Genomic DNA, 20,638 nt, shown 5'->3' with positions numbered 1-20,638 from the left:
CTTCTGTTTCCATCACCATGTACTGAGTCTTACAGAGTACCCATTTATATGGTTTAATAATTAGGACACCAAAAATTTCCCTAGGCCCCAAATTTCTCCCTCACCTACTCACTGAATTTACAGGTTGCATACATAGAAATTCTGCCCTTTGATGCAAGACTTTTCTGCTTTCTGAATTCCAAATAGCCCTTTGAGAGATAAAAGGGTAAGCTGTATTGATTTTATGCCTATAAACAATGTGTCATCGAAACTCTTCTAATAAAAGCAGTGAGGTTTGCATTCTTGGGCAGGTGAGAGGAAGACAGAAGGATGAGATGGAGAGAACACGCCCAAACTGGGGTAAGACAAGATCAGTCAAGGAAAGCTGTGGACCCCAGAAGATAATCTACATCAACTCAATTTTTCCTGACACTGGCATGACCAATGGATTGTCTATCCAATGGACCAGATGAAAGGAAAATAAAAACACACATTTTCTAGATTCGCATTTAGGCTATTTTAGCTTAAAGAGTTCAAATCAATGTGTGGATAACAGAATCATTTATGAGGTTGCTACTTTTTGTGTAGAACCAATAACATAGGAAGCTTAGAACCCAGGAGAAGAGATAGGAACCAGATATAGAAAACTCATGGTTATCCTAGCCAAAGTCCATCACTTTCTTGACACTGTCATGGAGTTCAAGAGTTCTCCTAGTTATACCCAAAGTCTTCATGACATAACTAATTAAGAATTTAAGTTTTCTTTTGCTTTTATTGTTTTAAGGGTTAGGGTCTCCCTCTATCTCCCAGGCTGGAGTGCAATGGCACTATCATGGCTCACTGCAGCTTCAAACTGCTAGGCTCAAGTGATTCTCCTGCCTCGGCCTCCCAAGCAGCTGGGACTACAGGCATGCACCACCAAGTCTGGCTAATTTTTTTTAAGAGACACAGCCTCACTATGTTGCCCAGGCTGGTTTCCAACTCCTGGCCTCAAGCAATCCTCCTACCTTGGCCTCCCAAATTGCTGGGATTACAGGCATGAGCTACTGTGCCCAGCCAGGATCTAAGATTTTCACAAACCCATTTACGTTTCTAATAATCTGTGATAATATTGATCACCAGATAACTAAGACAGATACTATGTTTAGACAGATACCATGTTTAGATACCAGGTTTTTTTTGAGACGGAGTCTCGCTCTGTCGCCCCGGCTGGAGTGCAGTGGCCAGATCTCAGCTCATTGCAAGCTTCGCCTCCTGGGTTTACGCCATTCTCCTGCCTCAGCCTCCCAGTAGCTGGGACTACAGGCGCCCGCCACCTCGCCCGGCTAGTTTTTTTTTTTTTTTTGTATTTTTTAGTAGAGACGGGGTTTCACCGTGTTAGCCAGGATGGTCTCGATCTCCTGACCTCGTGATCCGCCCGTCTCGGCCTCCCAAAGTGCTGGGATTACAGGCTTGAGCCACCGCGCCCGGCCTAGATACCAGGTTTAACCTCAATGTCAATCTTGTCTTCCTACTTGCTTTATATCCTAGGCAAACTTTTTCTTTTCTTTTTCTTTTTTTTTTTTTTTTTTAATGGAGTCTTGCTTTGTCACCCAGGCTGTAGTGGAGTGCAGTGGCACAATCTCAGCTCATTGCAACCTCTGCCTCCCCGGTTCAAGTCATTCTCGTGCCTCAGCCTCCTGAGTAGCTGGGACTACAGGCATGCATGCATCACCATGCCAGGCTTATTTTTAGTAGACACGGGGTTTTACCGTGTTGGCCAGCTGGTCTTGAACTCTTGACCTCAAGTGATCTGCCCATCTTGGCCTCCCAAAGTGCTGGGATTACAGGCATGAGCTACTGCGCCCAGCCCTAGGCTAACTTTAGTATTTAATTATGTATATAAAAACATATTTTTATATATCTCAAGATTGAACCATTGTTACTTTACTAAAATGATTCAAGAAAAGAAATCCACCAACAATTAGTGTTGCTGACACATGCCATGAGTAAAAACCGAATAAGGTGCATACTACAATGCTAGCAGTATGACCCTGACTTTATAAGAATGTCTCCTCCACTTTCAGTAATAAGCAAAAATGGAATAATATCATATCTACCATATTCTGAAAAAGTTATGATGTCTGATTTACACTCTTTGATAGTCATAGAAATTAAGAAAATAAAATATGTACACTATTTTTCAAACATCCAAGTTTTGATTAATTTTATAGATCATCAAGAGATTCAGAGTATTTTCTCTCCCATCTATTCTTGTTCTGGAGAGCCGGAAAATAATTCCAGTTCCATGAGGCAACTATAAAACATTTGGAACCTGTCAAACTTGAAAATATTCCTCCTGTCTTCAAAGAAACAAGCTACCTTTCCATTAAAGACAATGCTATATCATACTTCCTTCAAGGGACTCTTTCATAAAACTGCATGAACATTCAGCCTTCACTTGAATAGAAATGTTTATCATTAAAACACCTAGTAGCCTGCAGACCTGGAAAAATATAATTCAAAAAGTAATTTATATACTGACATTTACTACTCTCCTTCCTATAAAATGTAATTTCCCTTGCTTATACTATAACGTTGTAATTATTCTTTACTTCTAGTTGGTTCGTGATGAAATATACAATGTTCTTATAAAAGTCACAGACTAGTGTTTATGAGATTATATATCAACATTGGGATATAAAATCCTGACAAACATTCAACTGTATCCTACATAATCCGTTGAAAAGTCAGTCTCTTCTGTGGAATCACCTGAGACCCAAACAATATGTGTTACTATAGGTACTTTGCACTATGACTTCTTTTTCTTACTTTTATTTTATTCCTTTTCTGAATCTATGTAAGAGGAATCAGTCTTTAGAATAAAGTGGTCTTTGATAGGTTAACTAACATATCTCTTAATGGATCAGCTAAAGTATTACCTAGTTTTAAAAGATAATTAGCAAAAGACCTTAACACAGGGAATCAACCAGTCGAATAGATTTCTTTCATTTAACTGCCTGCTTTGTTCATTTAACTGCCATAATTCCAGTGTCTCCCCACTTGGCTAAAAACTCCCACTGGTAAAGATAATTCCTCTGGAACAGCCAACCAAGTGAAAACACAAACTCTTGGAGGACACAGTTAAAACATGCAAATGGCTTGTAAAAGATGTCCAACCTAGGTTGTTCCAAGATGAGACCGAAAGCCCTTTCTTTCTCTCTTCCCCTTTAGTATTTATGATCATAGCAGATGAAAGCTTAAGAAAGCTGTAGTGTTGGAGTGTGGCACAGAGCAGGTTGAATGGAAAGACAGTTGCATTCAGCTGAGTTACAATCAATTTACTGAGCTCTTACTATGTTCCTGGAAAAGTCAAGAAACCTGTGGATCCTGAAATAATTACAGGACTTAGAAACAAACTGAACAGGAAGTGGTAAAAGGAAGTCTCCCAAGTTTCTGGTCAGTAGTAACCTCAATGGAGACCAGAGATACATGGGAACATCAAGCTTTGTAAGTGGAGGGAGTGAGTTCAGCGTGGAGTATGTTGAGGTTGAGATGCCTGTATGACATTCAGTTACAGGGAATGACAGGCTAGAGACATCTGGTATTAGTGGAGAAATCAAGGCTGGAGCTGAGTCATTGAGAACAGACCATGAGTAGGTAGTGACTAAATTGTTAGAGCAGAAAAGGTAGAACCCTGGAGAGCTCCAATGTCCAAGAGCTGGATGGAGGCAGGAGATCCTACAAGGAAACTGAGGTACGAGAAAAATTAAGACATCTGGGAGTCAAATATACAAAGGTCAAGATGTAACAGTGGGGAAAGTGTAGTTAAACAAGGACAAACTCATCAGAAATGGTCAATAAAATTGCAATGGAAAACATCCACTAGACTTAGAAATTAGCAGGGGCAGATTTGGTGGAAAAGTGAGATTGAAAAATAGATTGCAGAAACTTGAGAAAAAATGTGGAAAGGAGAAAGATAAGATGGTAGCTAGAATGAAACCAGCATCAATGAAAGCTTTGCTTTAGAACTGGAAGCTGAGCAGATCAAGCCGGTGGAGAGGAATAGGTTGAGGTTGTAGGCAAACAAGGGAATAACTAATTAACTTGGTTTCAAAAATATTTTTGTTGCCGTGTGTATATGCCAGGGATTATGACGGATACCATGACCAGATATATAGATAATCCATGGTCTCTGACGTAGATGAGATTTGACTTCAGTCAATGCAGGTATCTGAGTTGGGAAGGAATGGGTCTAGAAACTACATGATGAAGTCCACCACATACAGAAGGAAGGCTGACTCCACCTTGGAATACAGAAGACAGGAGAAGATAAACATGGACATGAGAATAGATATGTTTATATTTGTGGGGAACTGCATGGCTTACTAAGAGAAAGAGATTTAGACTAGACTGTGCACTCCATGTAATAGATATGTTTATATTTATGGGGAACTGCATGGCTTACTGAGTAGAAGGGATTTAGGCTGGACTGTGCACTCCATGTGCAATGTGACTTAAAGGACAGAAAAAGGTTTATAATCATACTTGAGAGGGTAGCAGAAGGAGTGAATTAAAGAATATCTCCCTGAGTTACAGGATTCTGTGGGGATGCCCCAGGAAGGGTGAAAAACTTGTGGATATGCTACAGAGATCCAGGGTTTCATAAAAGTTTTGTCTGTGGGCTGGACCATGACAAGGCTCTAGATAATGTAACTTCAACAAGGACAAGCTGAGGTTGGACTTTTTTTCTCCTTGCTTTTGGTTCTGGAAATTAACAGATATTAAATTATGGGAATTTGCAATCCCATACCAGTTTCTAATGGGGAAAGAATGTTGTTTATTGGAAGAACCAGGAGACTAAAAGACATGCTTATTTTATACAATAGATGAAATCTCCACCACCAGTAGAGAAAGATAGCTCTTGCATGAGCTGAGGTTTAAAGGATTTTGGCCTGAGAAGGGGGTTGGTAAGGAATATAGAAGAATATAGTGAAGGATGCAGTTTTGGGGAAAGTGAGAATTGAAGATAACTAGGTAGCTGTCTTGAGAGTGGAACTCCAAAAAGAGAGATATCTGTAAGTACGCTGATATTTTCTAAAGAAAACTGACTGCTCTTTAAAGAATGGATATTTAAGAAAGAGCAGAAACATAATAGTAATTAGGGCCGGGCGCAGTGGCTCAAGCCTGTAATCCCAGCACTTTGGGAGGCCGAGACGGGCGGATCACGAGGTCAGGAGATCGAGACCATCCTGGCTAATTAATACGGTGAAACCCCGTCTCTAATAGAAAATACAAAAAACTAGCCGGGCAACGAGGCGGGCACCTGTAGTCCCAGCTACTCGGGAGGCTGAGACAGGAGAATGGCGTGAACCCGGGAGGCAGAGCTTGCAGTGAGCTGAGATCCGGCCACTGCACTCCAGCCTGGGCAGCAGAGCAAGACTCCGTCTCAAAAAAAAAAAAAAAAATAGTAATTAGGAGACTATTTTAATTTACAGGAAAGAAAAGATAATAGCCTGAACAAGGGAAAGAACTGGACAGATTCCATATGGAATTTAAAATTAGAGACAAAAGGACTTTCTGAAGAATTGGATTTCTGGAGAGAAAAAACAGAAAAATGAAGAATGACTTCTGCCCGTTTGGCCTGAGCAAAAGGCTGAATCTTGGTGCCATTTATTTAGATAGGCAAGCCCAAGAGAGGAACAGGTATGGGCGAAAATCCAGAGCTCGTGTTTGAACATTTTATTTGAAATATCTGCAAGTCATCCAAGTGGAGGTGCTAAGTGGGTGGCTGAATGTAGGACTTTGGAGTTCAAAGAGTGGTCAGGGTGGAAGGGCAGGGAGTCATTAGCACACAGATGGTGGTTAAATCCCTGCAACTCATGAGACCTCCAGGGAAGAGAGCAGTGGCCCATCCACCTTCATTCTTTCCTCACGCTGAGTTCTTTGCCCATGCAATATGCTTCTCTAACTCTCTACACTCATCCATGCTGCTGCGTTTGTGTGGAATGATGCCCATTCCTTGCAAGCCTGCAGATCGCTCACTCTTCAGGACTTCACGAGGGATGATGTGATTCTCATTCCCACCTCCATGTCGGTCATTTCTGCTTCCACTGTTTCCTGAAGTTCTGTCTGTATGCAACACACAGATCTTTGTTATTATTTTACGTATTTATCTCCCAAATTCAAAATTAGGCACTTTTAAGGCAGAAACCAAAATACATCATTGTGCTAGGAATAATGTATGTGTGTGTATGTATGTGTGTGTGTGTATGAGTATGTACGTGTGTCTAGTTATGTGCATGTTTGTATTTGTAGACACATGTGTATATGTATGCATATGTGTACATGTATACCTATGCGCACACTATATTTATAGAAAATTATGGAACGTATTGCTATACAGTGCATATATATAGTTTACATAGTGTATTACAGCATATAGTGTGTGTATATATATTATATAGTATTCCTGGCGTTAGACACAGTGATGTCATAATTTATAGGCACACAATTTCAATGTGATGAGTAGATGGATGAATGGATTAAAAATGAATGAGGTTACTAAACATATTTCCATGAGAACTTTTAGGTAAAATTTATATTGTACCGAGACTCACATACAAATTGACCATTTCAAGTCCATTTAATCTCCAAAGAGACTATTTCTCAAACAGATAGAAATCTCTGTTTCTGGACCATTTTTTGAAGCATTATTTCAAACAAACCTGCCCATTTGGATCCTACATTTTCCCAGGGGTGGAAGGTAATGATGAGCAACCCCTGTGTTTCACTCTGCAAGACCAGCATTGCCTTTCCTAAATTCAGACAAATGTTGAACACATTCTTCTTCTCCTTCTGAATGAGGCCCACCGCCCTGATCAAAGGCAGCTATGATGACGGGGTCCTGCTAGCCTAAAAAAACTCAACATCGAAGGAGCCCCTGAGACAAAGGCCTCCTCCCTCCTACTTTGGTCTCTGCCTTCAAAGTGCCCAACTTTGATTTGGGAGATAAATACGTAAAATAATTGCACAAAAATAAGTGTATTGTATACAGAACTAGAGAAACACTGTAATCCCAGGACTTTGGGAAGCCAAGGCGGGTGGACCACCTGAGGTCAGGAATTCGAGGCCAGCCTGGCCAACATGGTGAAACCCTGTCTCTACTAAAAATACAAAAATTAGCCAGGCATGGTGGTGCGCACCTGTGATCCCAGCTACCCAGGAGACTGAGGCAGGAGAACCGTTTGAACCCGGGAGGCAAAGGCTGCAGTGAGCTGAGATCATGCCATTGCACTCCAGCCTGGGTGACAGAGCTAGACTCTGTCTCAGAAAAACAAAACAAAACAAAAAAACAAAAACAACAACAAAAAACTACAGAAACAGTGGAAGCAGAAATGACATCAATTTGTAACAGTTTAACTGTATGTATTCGCCTTAAAAACAAGTATGTAATACGCATATGTACACGTCATGTAAACATAAAAATAGTCAATCTGTTAAAATGAGACAAGATAAGTTTTCTTAAATTTCCATTACAACACCAAAATTGCACCTACAATAGATAAAAACCATAAGAAAGAATTCAAAAGTCAAACTGTTTTGTATGTCGTACTTTAAATACTATAGTCACATGCATGTGGGTAAGAAGATTTGCCATGTAATTATTCCAAATCAAAGACTCACTCTCCCTCCATTGTGCCTTGATGTGATATGGCGCCCGTCAGGTCACAGTCATCTTGAAAAACATGACACAGTCACTTACTGTTGGTTGCATGTGTGGATGTGAAGTGAAGGGACACCTTTGCACTCTTCAGCCGTGTCTGTCCCCAGTACGTTATGGCTTGCAATTCCACAACATAGTCACAGTCTGGCTGGAGTTTCTCCAGGGTCACAGAATTTTGAAACTAGAAATTAAGAGAATATACCCAAAATGCATTACAAACCTTCCATGTCTCTCATCTTCATTGCAAAATCTCGTGTGTCATTATGAAGCATACCAACTTCTGATTTCTTTTACCAACTTTTCTATATCTTTGGGATCTGAAAATTCAGTTTTACTACGGATCAAAATAAACTTCAGGCCAGGTGCCATGGCTCCTGACTGCAATCCCAGCACTTTGGGAGCCTGAGGTGGGAGGATTGCTTGAGCCCAGGAGTTTGAGACTACCCAGGCAACATAGCAAGACTGTCTCTACAAAAAAAAAAAAAAAAAAAAATTAACTGGGCATGGTGGTGTGCACCATAGTTCCTCAGGAGGCTGAGGCGAGACGATTGAGCCCAGGAGGTTGTGGCTGCAGTAAGCTGTGATCGCACCACTGCACTCCAGCCTGGGCAACAGAGTGAGACCCTGTCTCAAGAAATATAATAAAATAAAAACTAAAAATAAACTTCATAGAAAGGCCAAATGTATTTTGAAAATACTGTTTCTAAACCAATTATTGGTCTCAGATAACATGGAAATAAATCATTCTGAGCCCTCTCCACTCTGAGACACCACCTCTCGAAGGAAAGGGAGCTGTTTATAATAAAGTAACAGAGGTTTATGTTGCCACATACCGGGAAAAATTATGAATTGGCACTAATTGTAATTCTTTGATATCTGTTCTAAATTTTCTAGGAGCAAATTTCCACCAAAAGCTATACAAAAGAAAAATTAACTTGACAAAATGCTTCAAGGTGCTTCATTATTTTCTGTCATAATGTATTGGGCAGGGGGCTGGAGGGCGGGGCCTGTCAGCATTTCATCATGTCACTTTTTGTTCTAGATTCCTAAGCGACTCTCCAATTTCAGCTCTTTCAGCTCATGAGGTAAGTGTGCACTACCATTGTCATTTGTAGCAAAATCCTTCAATATGAAAAATGGAACTGTCATAAAATTTCATAAAGTGAAAATAGTATAATGGCTAAATATCAATGATACAGACTTTTGAGGCATGTTTTATAATTCTGAAGGGCACAGATATTGAAATCTTTAGCCTTGCTATCTTTTCATTTCTAACCATTTATTTATCTACGAAATTCAACTTTGTAAGTGACAGGAAAAGGTCTTTATGTAAATTTTATGACGAGATAAAGGAATGCATACTAAAACGAAACCAAGTAACTATTTTTATGCAGTAAGCATTTCAAATAACACAAGATGTTTGATATCGTAAGAATCTCATTGCAGAAAATGGTTCAATGAAGATTTTATTTCTTAGCATCTGACGAATAAACCACTCCAGATCCTTTTAATCAATGAGAAGAACATATTGTGACATGTGCCCTTCTTAAGCTGTTACTGCTCAGTGATTAGATTATAGATGGAAACACCTCACAACAGAAAAGCCATGAATATCCACTCTTCCATTTACAAGGATCTCTCTCTCTCTCTCAAAAAAAAAAAAAAAAAACAAAAAAACAAAAACCTAAAAGTAAAGCACATTTTGCATAATATCATTTTCTATGGCCAGACAGGTAAGATGGAGATCATTTAAACTGTTCCTTTGATTTCCAGAGTTGTGACTGACGTTTAGATAGGAGTAGGTCAACGGTCTAAATGCAAATGCTTCTGCCTAAAATATAAAAGGCAAAACAGCCGGCACGACCCTGCATTCTGTGAACTTCCTTGGTAGAAATGAATGGGAGGGAAGCTTTCCTGCATCCATAGCATCTCTCAGTTCAGCAGAGGCCTCTTTTCAGGCCAGTTGCCTTGAGTTGAAATACACTCTGTGGGAAGAACAATCCTTCCTCCAGTTCCCACTCACCCCATCCGTAGTCTTTCTCCGCTTCTTCTTCGTTGGGACGAGAGACTTACTGCTGACCGTCCAGCTCCAAAAGACCTTGTAGTGATGCACAGGGATGTCCGGCTCCTCAGGGAGATCCCAAACGATAGTGATGGTCACACTCCCATCACTGTTGACGGTGGAGTTGGCCAACCGGAGGTTAGCCGGCGCTGGTGGGGCAGATGGATCTGAAATTCCAGTACAAAGACACATCATATGAATTCACAAAACTAACATCTTTGGACATGTAATGACTACATGGTCAACACGTGAAGCATTGCTTTTTATAGGTAGAAAAGCTGAAAACGGGGGTGAAGGGGCACGGTGGCTCATGTGTGTAATCCCAACACTTTGCAAGGCTGAGGCTGGCATATCTCTTGAGCTCAGGAGTTTGAGGACAGCCTGGGCAACAAAGTGAAACCCTGTCTCTACAAAACATAAAAAATTAGCTGGGCAGGATGGTGCATGCCTGTGGTCCCAGCTGCTCAGGAAGCTGAGGTGGGAGGATTGCTTGAACCCGGGAGATCAAGGCTGTAGTGAGCCGTGATTAGCACCACTGCATTCCAGCCTGGGGAAGAGAATGAGACACTGACTCAAAAAAAAAAAAAAAAAAAAAAAAAAAAGGTAAAAGAAAAGCAAAGCTGACAACAAGCAATTAAGTAAGATCTCCTTGTTAAGCCTCATATTAAAAGATAGTCTATTAAACAGTAATATAAATCTGTTTGGTCCAAATTTGTAATACAGAAGGATCATTTTAGGCATTTCCATACCAGGGCAACCCAGCCAAATTTTTACTGTGCTGAAATTGATACATTTTGGTAAAATATAGTATAGTTCAACGGGGGTGAATTGACATTAAATAGGTAAGTAACAAAGAATCACCTTTTAACACTCTGAAAAGAAAAAGAAATTCAGCTCACACAAGTAACTGTTTTCATCTTCATGCCCTGTAGCTAGCGATTCTTGCATCAGCTAAGAGCAATAAAGGGAAATCAGAAAAGAAAAAAAATTAAAACCTGCACCATTTTTTATCCACATTGCACACTGGATGACTTACGGATAGCATTCATTTTTGTGATTGTACCATTTCTGGTTTGTCTTATTAACGAAAAGTTTCTCAGCTGTCAAGAGAAAGATGAGGTGCTGGAATTACCACCTCACAAATCTCCACTGAAACTACATATATGAAGAAGACTAAATATAGCAAAGCTGGAGGGTCTTTACTTCATTTTCTGTTACAAATTGAGCAAGTGGAGATGCTACTCACCACCAGTGATTTACAGAGGGTTTCATTTCAAGATGCCATCATGGGAAGATGCTGTAAATAATTCTAATTATAGTACCATCTGTGTTGGAGCCTCAAAAAAGTCGTATCTAACTTGATATAAATGAAGAAGACTGGAGAAAAAAAAATCCATGTTTTTACTCTCAGTCGTTCGTGGTTTTGGAATGATGGAAACATAAGGTATTTTTTGAAATGTATTGCTTTCCTCTATGATATATCATGTCTGGACATTTAGTTAGGTTAGTTTCTTTATTTTCTAAAATAAGAAAGCCTCACAGTATTTTTTAGGTAAGAGGCTAATCGAAAGCGTATTAGGTGATACTGCTAGTCAAGTCATTCTCTCTTTTTTTTAAACTAACTTTTATTTTCAGTTCCAGGGTACATGTGCAGGCTTGTTACAGAGGTAAATGTGTGCCATGGTGGTGTGCTGCACAAACCAACCCATCACCTAGGTATTAAGCCCAGCAACCATTTAGGTGTTCTTCCTGATGTTCTACCTCCCCACCTCCCCCAAGCAGGCCCTGGTATCTGTTGCTGCCCTCCATGTGTCCACGTGTTCTCATCCTTCAGCTCCCACTTATAATTGAGAGTATGCAGTCTTTCATTTTCTGTTCCTGCATTAGTTTGCTGAGGATAATGGCTTCTAGCTCCATCCATGTCCCTGCAAAGGACATGATCTTGTTCCTTTTCATGGCTGCATAGTATTCCATGGTGGATATGTTCCACATTTTCTTTATCCAGCCTACTGTTGATGGGCATTTGGGTTGGTTCCATGTCTTTGCTATTGTGAATAGTGCTGCAGTGTACACAAATGTGCATGCATCTTTATAACAGAATGATTTATATTCCTTTGGGTATATACCCAGTAATGAGATTGCTGGATCAAATGGTATTTCTGAGTCAAGCCATTCTCAATCAACATCAGGAATCTCTGGAATGTCCAAGACTTACACTGGGATATGCTGATTCCCTGAGTGCAGGTGGGACCCAGGATTATGTATATCTTACATGAAACACACAAGTAATATGAGGTAGATGACCTGCAGGTCAAAAGTAGACAAGTACTGCATCAGGTGGCTCCTATGAGGTCTGAACATCACATATGTAAGGAGGAAATGTTTTTTTCCTCTTGTTATCGCAATGGGAAGCACCCCAGTAAGGAGATTTGGCAGCGCCATCTGAGGACTTCCCCAGTCATCAATATTCACAACACTGCTGATCACTTACTTCCTTCTCTTAGAAATGCAACGTTCATTTGGTGTTCAGGACATTACTCTACTGGATTTTTGTTGTTGTTGTTGTTGTTGTTTTTGAGACAGTCTCGCTCTGTCACCCAGTCACCCAGGCTGGAGTACAATGGCGTGATCTCGGCTCGCTGCAACCTCTGCCCGCCTGCCTGATTTAAGAGATTCTCCCACCTCAGCCTCCCGAGTAGCTGGTATTACAGGCACCTGCCATCATGCCTGGCTAATTTTTGTATTTTTGTAGAGATGGGGTTTCACTATGTTTGCCAGGCTGGTCTTGAACTCCTGACCTCAGGTGATCTACTCGCCTCGGCCTCCCAAGGTGCTGGGATTACAGGCGTGAGTCATCACGCCCGGCCTCTACTGGATTTTCATTCAGTTTCAACAAAAGCTATTTTTCAGCCACATGCTCCATGATCCTTAACATCCCATGATCTCTAGACAGGAGAGTGTTCTGCGTGTGAATTCAGGGGCCTCTCTCTTCTCATCTACACTCGCTCTTAGAGAGCTCATCAGGTGTCACAGTTTTTCAAAAATCTTTGTGCTGATAACTTTCAAATTGATGTCTTCAACATAGACTATGCCCTTGAATGCAGATGCCATCATTCAAATATCAATACTCAAAAAATTGCATTCCAGTAGCTCCACTTGGAGGTCTCAGAGGCATTCAAAACTAATGTGCCCCAAAGCAAAATCATGATCCCTACGCATAGCCCACCACCAACACATATCCCACCACACGTAGCCTACCACTGACACCCCCATCTCAGTCCATGGGAATTGCTCTTTCCAGTTGCTCTGGCCCCAACCCTTGAAGTCATACATTTATTTTCCACTCACATCCCTTGAGCAAACTGTGTTAGCACTACCTTCAAAGTGTAATAGAAATTTAACTGCCTTTCACCACTTACAATGTCCTGGGCCAAGCCAACATCACCTCTCCCTGATTATTGCCAAGGGCTCACCACTGCCTCCCTAGAGGTTTTTCTGAATACAGCAGTCTGATGATTCTGTACTGCACAGTCCTGAATGCCCTGCAACCCGTGCCTCGGTTACCTCCCAGAGCACCTTTCCTTCTATCACCTTCGCCCCTCAGCCCAGCCACACTGGTTCCCATGCTATTTCCTGGAGAGGAAAACTGCGATGCTACTAAGGCTTTTCCTCTCCCTTTGCCTAAACGCTTTCCTTGATGTCTCCACGGCTGGCTCCTTTCCTGCTGCAGGTCTACTAAATGTGACCCTATTTTTAAAAAATAGCTACATATGCTTTGCTCCATTTACCAAAACAAAACAAAACAAAACACCATGATTATGCCTTGCTTCATTATTCTCCAAGCCCTTATTACCAACTGTTATGGTAAATATTGAGTGTCAACTTGACTGGATTGAAGGATGCAAAGTGTTGCTCCTGGGTGTGCCTGTGAGGGTGCTGCCATGGGGATTAACATTTGAGTCATTGGACTGGAAAAGGCAGACCCTCCCTCAATCTGGGTGGGCACCATTCTAATCAGCTGCCAGTGCAGCCAGAATAAAAGCAGGGAGAAGAACGTGGAAAATTTAGACTGGTTTAGTCTTCTGGCCTACATCTTCCTCCCGTGCTGGATGCTTCCTGCCCCCGAACATCAGACTCCAAGTTCTTCAGCTTTGGGACTTGGACCTTTGAACACAGACTGAAGGCTGCACTGTTGGCTTCCCTAGTTTTGAGGTTTTGGGACTTGGACTGGCTTCCTTGCTCCTTAGCTTGCAGATGGCCTATTGTGAGACCTCATCTTGTGATTGTGTGAGTCAATACTCCTTAGTATATATAAACTCCCCTTTATATATACATCTATCCTATCAGTTCTGTCCCTCTAGAGAACCCTGACTAATACACAAACTGACTTATTAGGTACCTTATTTGCTGTCTGCTTCTAGTCACAATAGTGAAAACTCCCTGAGAGGAGGAATGTTTGTCTGTTTTTTCACATCTGTATCTCCAGAGTCCAGAAGAGCACCTAGCCCACAGTATGTACTCAGTAAGCAATTGCTGAATGAATAAATGAATGAAGGACAGGCTTCTCCTAAACGTTAGCTTTGATTTGTAAGGTGATATATTTCAGTTTCAGGTTCAAACCCTGTCAATCAGAATTGCTAAATCACAAGATCCTAAAGTGAATTGCAAAATCAAAGGAATGTTCTTCTCAGTTTGAAATAAAATAATTAAAGCAACCCCTCTTCCTCTGGTGTAGGAATCAATCCTTAACCTACAAAAGGGAGTTACCAACCTTCCTGGGAGGGAACCTAGCTTACAACTGAATCATCACTTCAAGGCAAGAGAAGAATTAAAACGTGAGAAGATAATAACAGTCGTTCGTGTTCTCAGCAATGCACCTGAATGTCTGCATGCTGAAAATAAGTAGTCATATGAATTTTGCAGATATTCTAGGCTCATAAGGAAAAGCTCAAAATAATCTCCTCTTCTAAAGAAACTCTTAACATTTAAGAAGGTCACTGAATTTGATCATCTTCTTTAATTTATGTTATTCATTACATCATTTCCTGCCCTGGAAAATTTTTCTTAGACGTTATCATAATAATCTAGAATAACATCATCTATTTTATGAAACATTATGAAACATGAAACAACACAATTTATGAAAACAACATTTCAGAAAATAATGCTTTAAAAGATATGAATTAATAATATTTTCTTTACATTTTCTCAAAAGGAAGGCCCATTTTGAGTTTACAATAGCAAGATGGCATACTTCCATTACCAAGATGAGGTACTCCCATCTCTTTCTCCCCCAAAATAATCACCATAAAATTGTAAAACCAGGTCAGGCATCATGACTCACGCCTGTAATCTTAGTGCTTTGGGAAGCTGAGGCAGGAGGAGTGTTTGAGGCCAGGAACTCAAGACCAGCCTAGGCAATAGAGAAAGACCCTATCTCTACAGAAAAAAAAAAAAAAAAAAAAAAACCATAAAATTAACTGGGGCATGATGTTGTATGCCTGTTGTCCTAGCTACTCAGGAGGCTGAGGCAGGAGAATTGCTTTAGTCTGAGAGTTCAAGGCTACAGTGAGGTATGACTGCACCAGTGCACTCCAGCCTGGATGAGAGAGTGAGATTCTGGCTCTTAAAAAAACAAGAACAAAAAGAAAACAAGACCAAAAGAAAATGGCAGAGATCACCTGTTTATTGCCGTGATTCTCCTCTGTAAACAAGCCATTCATTCATCCACTTATTCACTATGGGGTTCAGGTGAGACAGGGTCAATCCAGTTTGTCTAATCTGAAGCATTTTACTCAGTCCTAACAAGTTTCTATATTTAAGCCATTCTCTGCCTTGAGAATTGGTTCCCTACATTATGAAACAAGGTGTATTCATTTGGCTGAATTATACGGAATGTTTTATTTCATTATGCATGATGTTTTAATTGTTTTAGAATTTTGAAATGTAGTTGGAGATTTCCATGTGAAATGTATATATATGTGTGTGATACACACACACACACATACACATATATAGATATACATATGCATAAATAGACAGCGGCTTATGAGAGACAGAGAGTCAGAGAGGAAAACTCTATACTCTATGTTATTATAAAGCCCTCAGGAATTTGTAACTTATTTCACGTTTTTTTAACTGATGAGGGTTTTAGGGGTCAGAGAGGTAAAGATCTATGTCCAAGGTCATTCACATCATTGACGGCAGAAGAAGGAGTGTGAGAACAAAAATGAGAGCAGAAAAATGGGGTTGAAGGTCTAACAATACACACCTCTACGTGCCACACTCTACATATATATTCCACCATCATAATGAGGGACAATATCCCTACAGAATGTAAAAATTCAAAGCCTTTTAATGGGAAAAGTGTCTGTTACAATTGTCTAGTGTAGGCATTGATAGGCTTTTTCTGGAAAGGGCCAGATAGTAAAGATTTTAGGTTTTGTGGACCATATGGTCTCCGTTACAATCACTCAACTCTGCCCTCATAGCTCAAAAGCAGTCACAGACAATATGTAAACAAATGAGTGTGGCTATGTTCCAATAAAACTTTATTTGCAAAACTAGGTTACAGGCCAAATATGGACCCTAGGCCACAGACTGCTCTCCCCTGGTTGGGAGAATTTCAAAAAGTGTGATACCATTAGGTTTAGGAAACTCGATTTGAGCACTGTTTATCCCTAATTTTACAAACATACAGTTGTATTTTGTCTACTAAATGTTAACATTGTTGTTCTCATTTTAGAGATGGGGAAATTGAGGATCACAATTTGATTCACTACTTCAAGAGCAGAGTTTGATTTACTGCCTCTTCAAGTGAGAGGATGGGAGTCACACCACAAGACCAGTGCTCTCCTCACCTTTCCCCTGAGTCTCAAATCCGGGCATTTTCCCTCAGCTCATTTCTCTTTCTGTTTGATGCCAACTCCCTCCTTACAATCTTCACAATTATTTGCAGAAACACACTGCAGAGAACAAGCACATTTTCAGAGATGACTGAAGTAGGAAGGCTGTATTAGCTCTTTCTACGCTATACAATTAATGTGATTACCAACATAAAATACGCTAAATATTTAGCATGTATACCCAATTTCAGTCTTGGGGAAAAATAGTTCCTTTTACTGATGATCACATGGAACATTTGGATTTCAGAAAGATAAATTTCAGGGTTTGTCACTTAACCCCTTGTGTTTCATGCCACAAACAGGCAAAGTAACAAGCACGAAGGTTTGACACAATGGAAAGACTTTGAGCCTATGTTGGGTAAAGTGACAATAAAATCACTTATCACCCTTGGAGAAATGCAGGCCTATTATTGCACTGACATGAATCTCATGGGAAAAGACCACTTCTGCTTGTCCCAGCAGACATGCCATCACTTTTTCTGAGGCAGGCTCCTCTAGGTTTAAGACAACACTATTTGTTAAATACAGGAACCCATGAGGCTACAAAGACAGCAACGAGTATAGATCATCATAAAGAAACACGCACATGTGTACATGGAGAACAATACCTATTTCAATGAATGTTGATTTTACTTATTTCATTTCTACCAATAATGTCTATAGATTAAACTTCATACAGAAATGCATCGTAAGAATACCTCATAAGGGTATACTTGTGGTGTATATCTGATGTAACTTTGGTCAAGTACAGTTACATTTTAAAAACAATAATATAACTATGTCACAAAGTTTTCAACTAAATAGAAGTTTGGTTCTAATAATATTTAAACTTTTTTTTTTCTTTTCAGACTTGGCAGTTGGGGTAGTGTTCCTTCTCCCTTTAAAAAAAAAAAAAAAAATCTTAGCAAAGCTGCTGAAGCTACACTGCAGGCAAATTTCCAACTATTAAATAGTTTCAAGACATATGTACAGCCAAGCCTTTTGCCCATTGGAAAGGGCACATCTCGAGCAGCTGTAGAACAGAGTAAAAAGTCATGGGTCCCCACGGGGCAACAGGGAACTTTATTACCATCAGTGATGTCTGCTGTAGTTTTACTGAGCATGGAATAACATCCAGTGTGATACTTATATGCTGTGAAAACAATGCTGTCTGCTTCCTTTTCCTTTGTAATGTATCCTATGCACATGGGGAAATAAGGAGAAAAAGATGGATGAAGGACTTGGAATTTGGAGGGAAATGAATATAACAACCAGAAGATAATATGCTAGGTGAAGGATAATTTAAGTTGGATTTTTATGTTTCTTCATAAGATCCCTTAAAAGCGTGTTATTTTGTAGTGTCAAATTGATATTGACTAATTTCAAATGAACAAACATATGCTTGCCCGCTTTTGGCGACATATCAAAAAAATGAATTTGGATTTTGCCTTATACAATCCACAAAATCAGAACTCTTCCTTCTTTTACTACCCATATTGACACATAGATGTAGTCACAGTGGCCAGAAACAAACACGTCATTTCCCAAATTCAGCAAACTGGTAAATACTATTTTGTAATAGGTTCTAGCTACTTAGCAATATATATTTCCAATGCTAAGCATGCAATATTTTGTATTTTTGTATTTTGCAATTTTGTATTTTAAAATAACTATTTTTACTTATTTGATACATGTCAGCAATATCAAGGAAAAGTTAAACACCAATTTACTGAAAAAGATTAGCAACTGCAACACGGAACCCAAAGGTATTTTTATATTTGTGACCCTGACTCCAAATTGGCCATTCCCAAAATCTGGGCTCTCTGTTGGTTAGACATTAGTGGTTTTCTCATTCCAAGAAGTGGGCAATAACGTAAAGCTTGTCAGATTTTGGGAAATGAGAGAGGTGAAAATAAAAGAAACTAGAAAGGGATGCCTGTGTCTGATTATTAACTTTGTACCATAGAGGAAGAAGCTTAGGAATATTTAATAATGTGGGAATTCCTTTCATGATTTCACCACATTTTATTCATGAAACTATTAATATATTTATTTTAAACCATAATTCAAAATGTATTAGATCCACTCTAACAGGAATCACGCTGATGTCGAGTTAAACAAGAGGTAAACAACAGATGTTTTCAGGGTCCCACCCTGACTTTCTTGTGCTATGCTGTTTCAGGGCACATCAGCTCAACTTCTGAACGCCCCTCCCACACCTCCTCACCTAAGGCTGTGTCTGGGCTCAGAGCAAGCTCTGCCAGCATGCAGACCAGATACGCTAGGAATAGCTGCAGACAAAGACTGACTTGAACACCCTTAACCTCCCTCCAGCGAGGAGTTCTGAGGTGTGTGTTCTTCACGCTAGCTCCCTGAGTGCCCAGTGGAGAGTAAGCTTAGGTTGCCTATGGTAAATAATTCGCCCTTTATTGTATTCTTTCTACACCCTGTCCTACTTCCCTTCTTACCTACCACATTCCTGGATCACTTCCTAAGTAAACTGCTCACACTCAAAGCCTTCACTTGGATCAGGTTCTGAAGGTGTCTGATCTTTGATGGGCAATCTCTATTTGTTGAAATTTGTGTTTCAAAGCAGCAAATATCAACTTATGTAGGAATATGAAGACATATCAACATCTTGTGCTCAGAGGTTTCATGTTGTTTGTTCCAAATGGAATGGGATAGAAAAGTTTAGGTAGATCCCCAGGAGTGACCTGTGAAGGTAACTTACTATGTGCAAAGATACAGTCCCACATTCTAAATAAAGAGACAAAAAGTAGAAATGAGCACTAGGCATTCATCAATTAAACTGTTATTCATTTTTAATTTCAAAGCCAACGTCCCATCTCAAGTACCAGGAGGAAATACAGTATAGACAATTTAAGTAGGCAAATATAAAAATTATCCCAAAATCTAACAAAAAGTAATGATTTTGCCCATCCTATATTTATGCATTTTTTCTGGAAGAGGTAAGAGTTAGCAGTAAAAATATTCAGAAATGGTATTCACCAGGAAAACAAAAAGCATGAAACTAATTTACTAATCTATGAATAACTTAGAGTTTTCTATAAAAATAGATATGTTGAGTTAGGTCTAAGTTATGGGAAAATAAATGACTTAAGAAGAAATTAAATAGTAGCCAATCCATTTTGCCAAACATGGACTAATTTTGTATTTTAAAATAACTATAAAGAAGATAAGGACAAGAAGTTTGGCTTTTCCATGAAAATCAGCTTTATAGTCCATGAATCCTATGCAGTGGGCCTAAACTAACTGGAACTCATTTTATCTATTTGTGCTGTTTAGTTTTACTTTTATTTGCTGAGATATTCATGGTAGATGAAAAAAATAAATAAATGAATAAAAACCCTTCCTGTTTTCCTTGACCCAGCCTTAAGTTATCAACACTGTCTCTCTACCCAAACCAAATACAATAGATAATTGCTTACTTTTTGTACAGACTACTACCTTGGAAGTGGTGACTGGTTTTAAAACGTAATTTTAAACCACCGGAAGACTGGCACACTTTCAATTCTGGAGCAAACAGGGATAAATGGGCATTTATTGAATGAAAATGCACCATTTTTTGAAACACCGCGGTCATTGCAGTTACTATTAAAATGTTGTTCTATCTCTCACTTTGATAAATACACCTGATAGGGTTTGGCTGTGTCCCCACCGAAATCTAAACTTGAATTGTATCTCCCAGAATTTCCACATGTTGTGGGAGGGACCCAGAGGGAGGTAATTGAATCATGGGGACCGGTCTTTCTCGTGCTATTCTTGTGATAGTGAGTAAGTCTCATGAGATCTGATGGGTTTATCAGGGGTTTCTGTTTTTGCTTCTTCCTTACTTTCTCTTGCTGCTACCATGTAAGAAGAGCCTTTCGCCTCCCACCGTGATTCTGAGGCCTCCCCAGCCATGTGGAACTCTAAGTTCAATTAAGCCTTTTTGTTCCCAGTTTTGGGTATGTCTTTATCAGCAGCATGAAAACAGACTAATACGAC

At 39.8% G+C, this 20,638-nt stretch overlaps 1 protein-coding gene across 1 annotated transcript in view; it reads right to left on the bottom strand.

Moving 5' to 3' along the window:
* The window catches only part of ANOS1 (anosmin 1), a 130,903-nt gene that overhangs the window by 29,114 nt on the left and 81,151 nt on the right, over positions 1 to 20,638 (bottom strand). Inside the window, exons 6-7 of the mRNA XM_026456132.1 lie at positions 9,708 to 9,913; positions 7,724 to 7,865 (exon numbers count right to left, since the gene is read on the bottom strand). Of these exons, the coding sequence (XP_026311917.1) occupies positions 7,724 to 7,865; positions 9,708 to 9,913 (348 nt within the window). The remainder of the gene's footprint in view (positions 1 to 7,723; positions 7,866 to 9,707; positions 9,914 to 20,638) is intronic.

Source organism: Piliocolobus tephrosceles, chromosome Y (genome assembly GCF_002776525.5).
Source record: "Piliocolobus tephrosceles isolate RC106 chromosome Y, ASM277652v3, whole genome shotgun sequence".
Classification (NCBI taxonomy): Eukaryota; Metazoa; Chordata; class Mammalia; order Primates; family Cercopithecidae; genus Piliocolobus; species Piliocolobus tephrosceles.
Note: the sequence above shows the minus strand (reverse complement) of the source record. Positions and strands in the feature narration are given on the sequence as shown.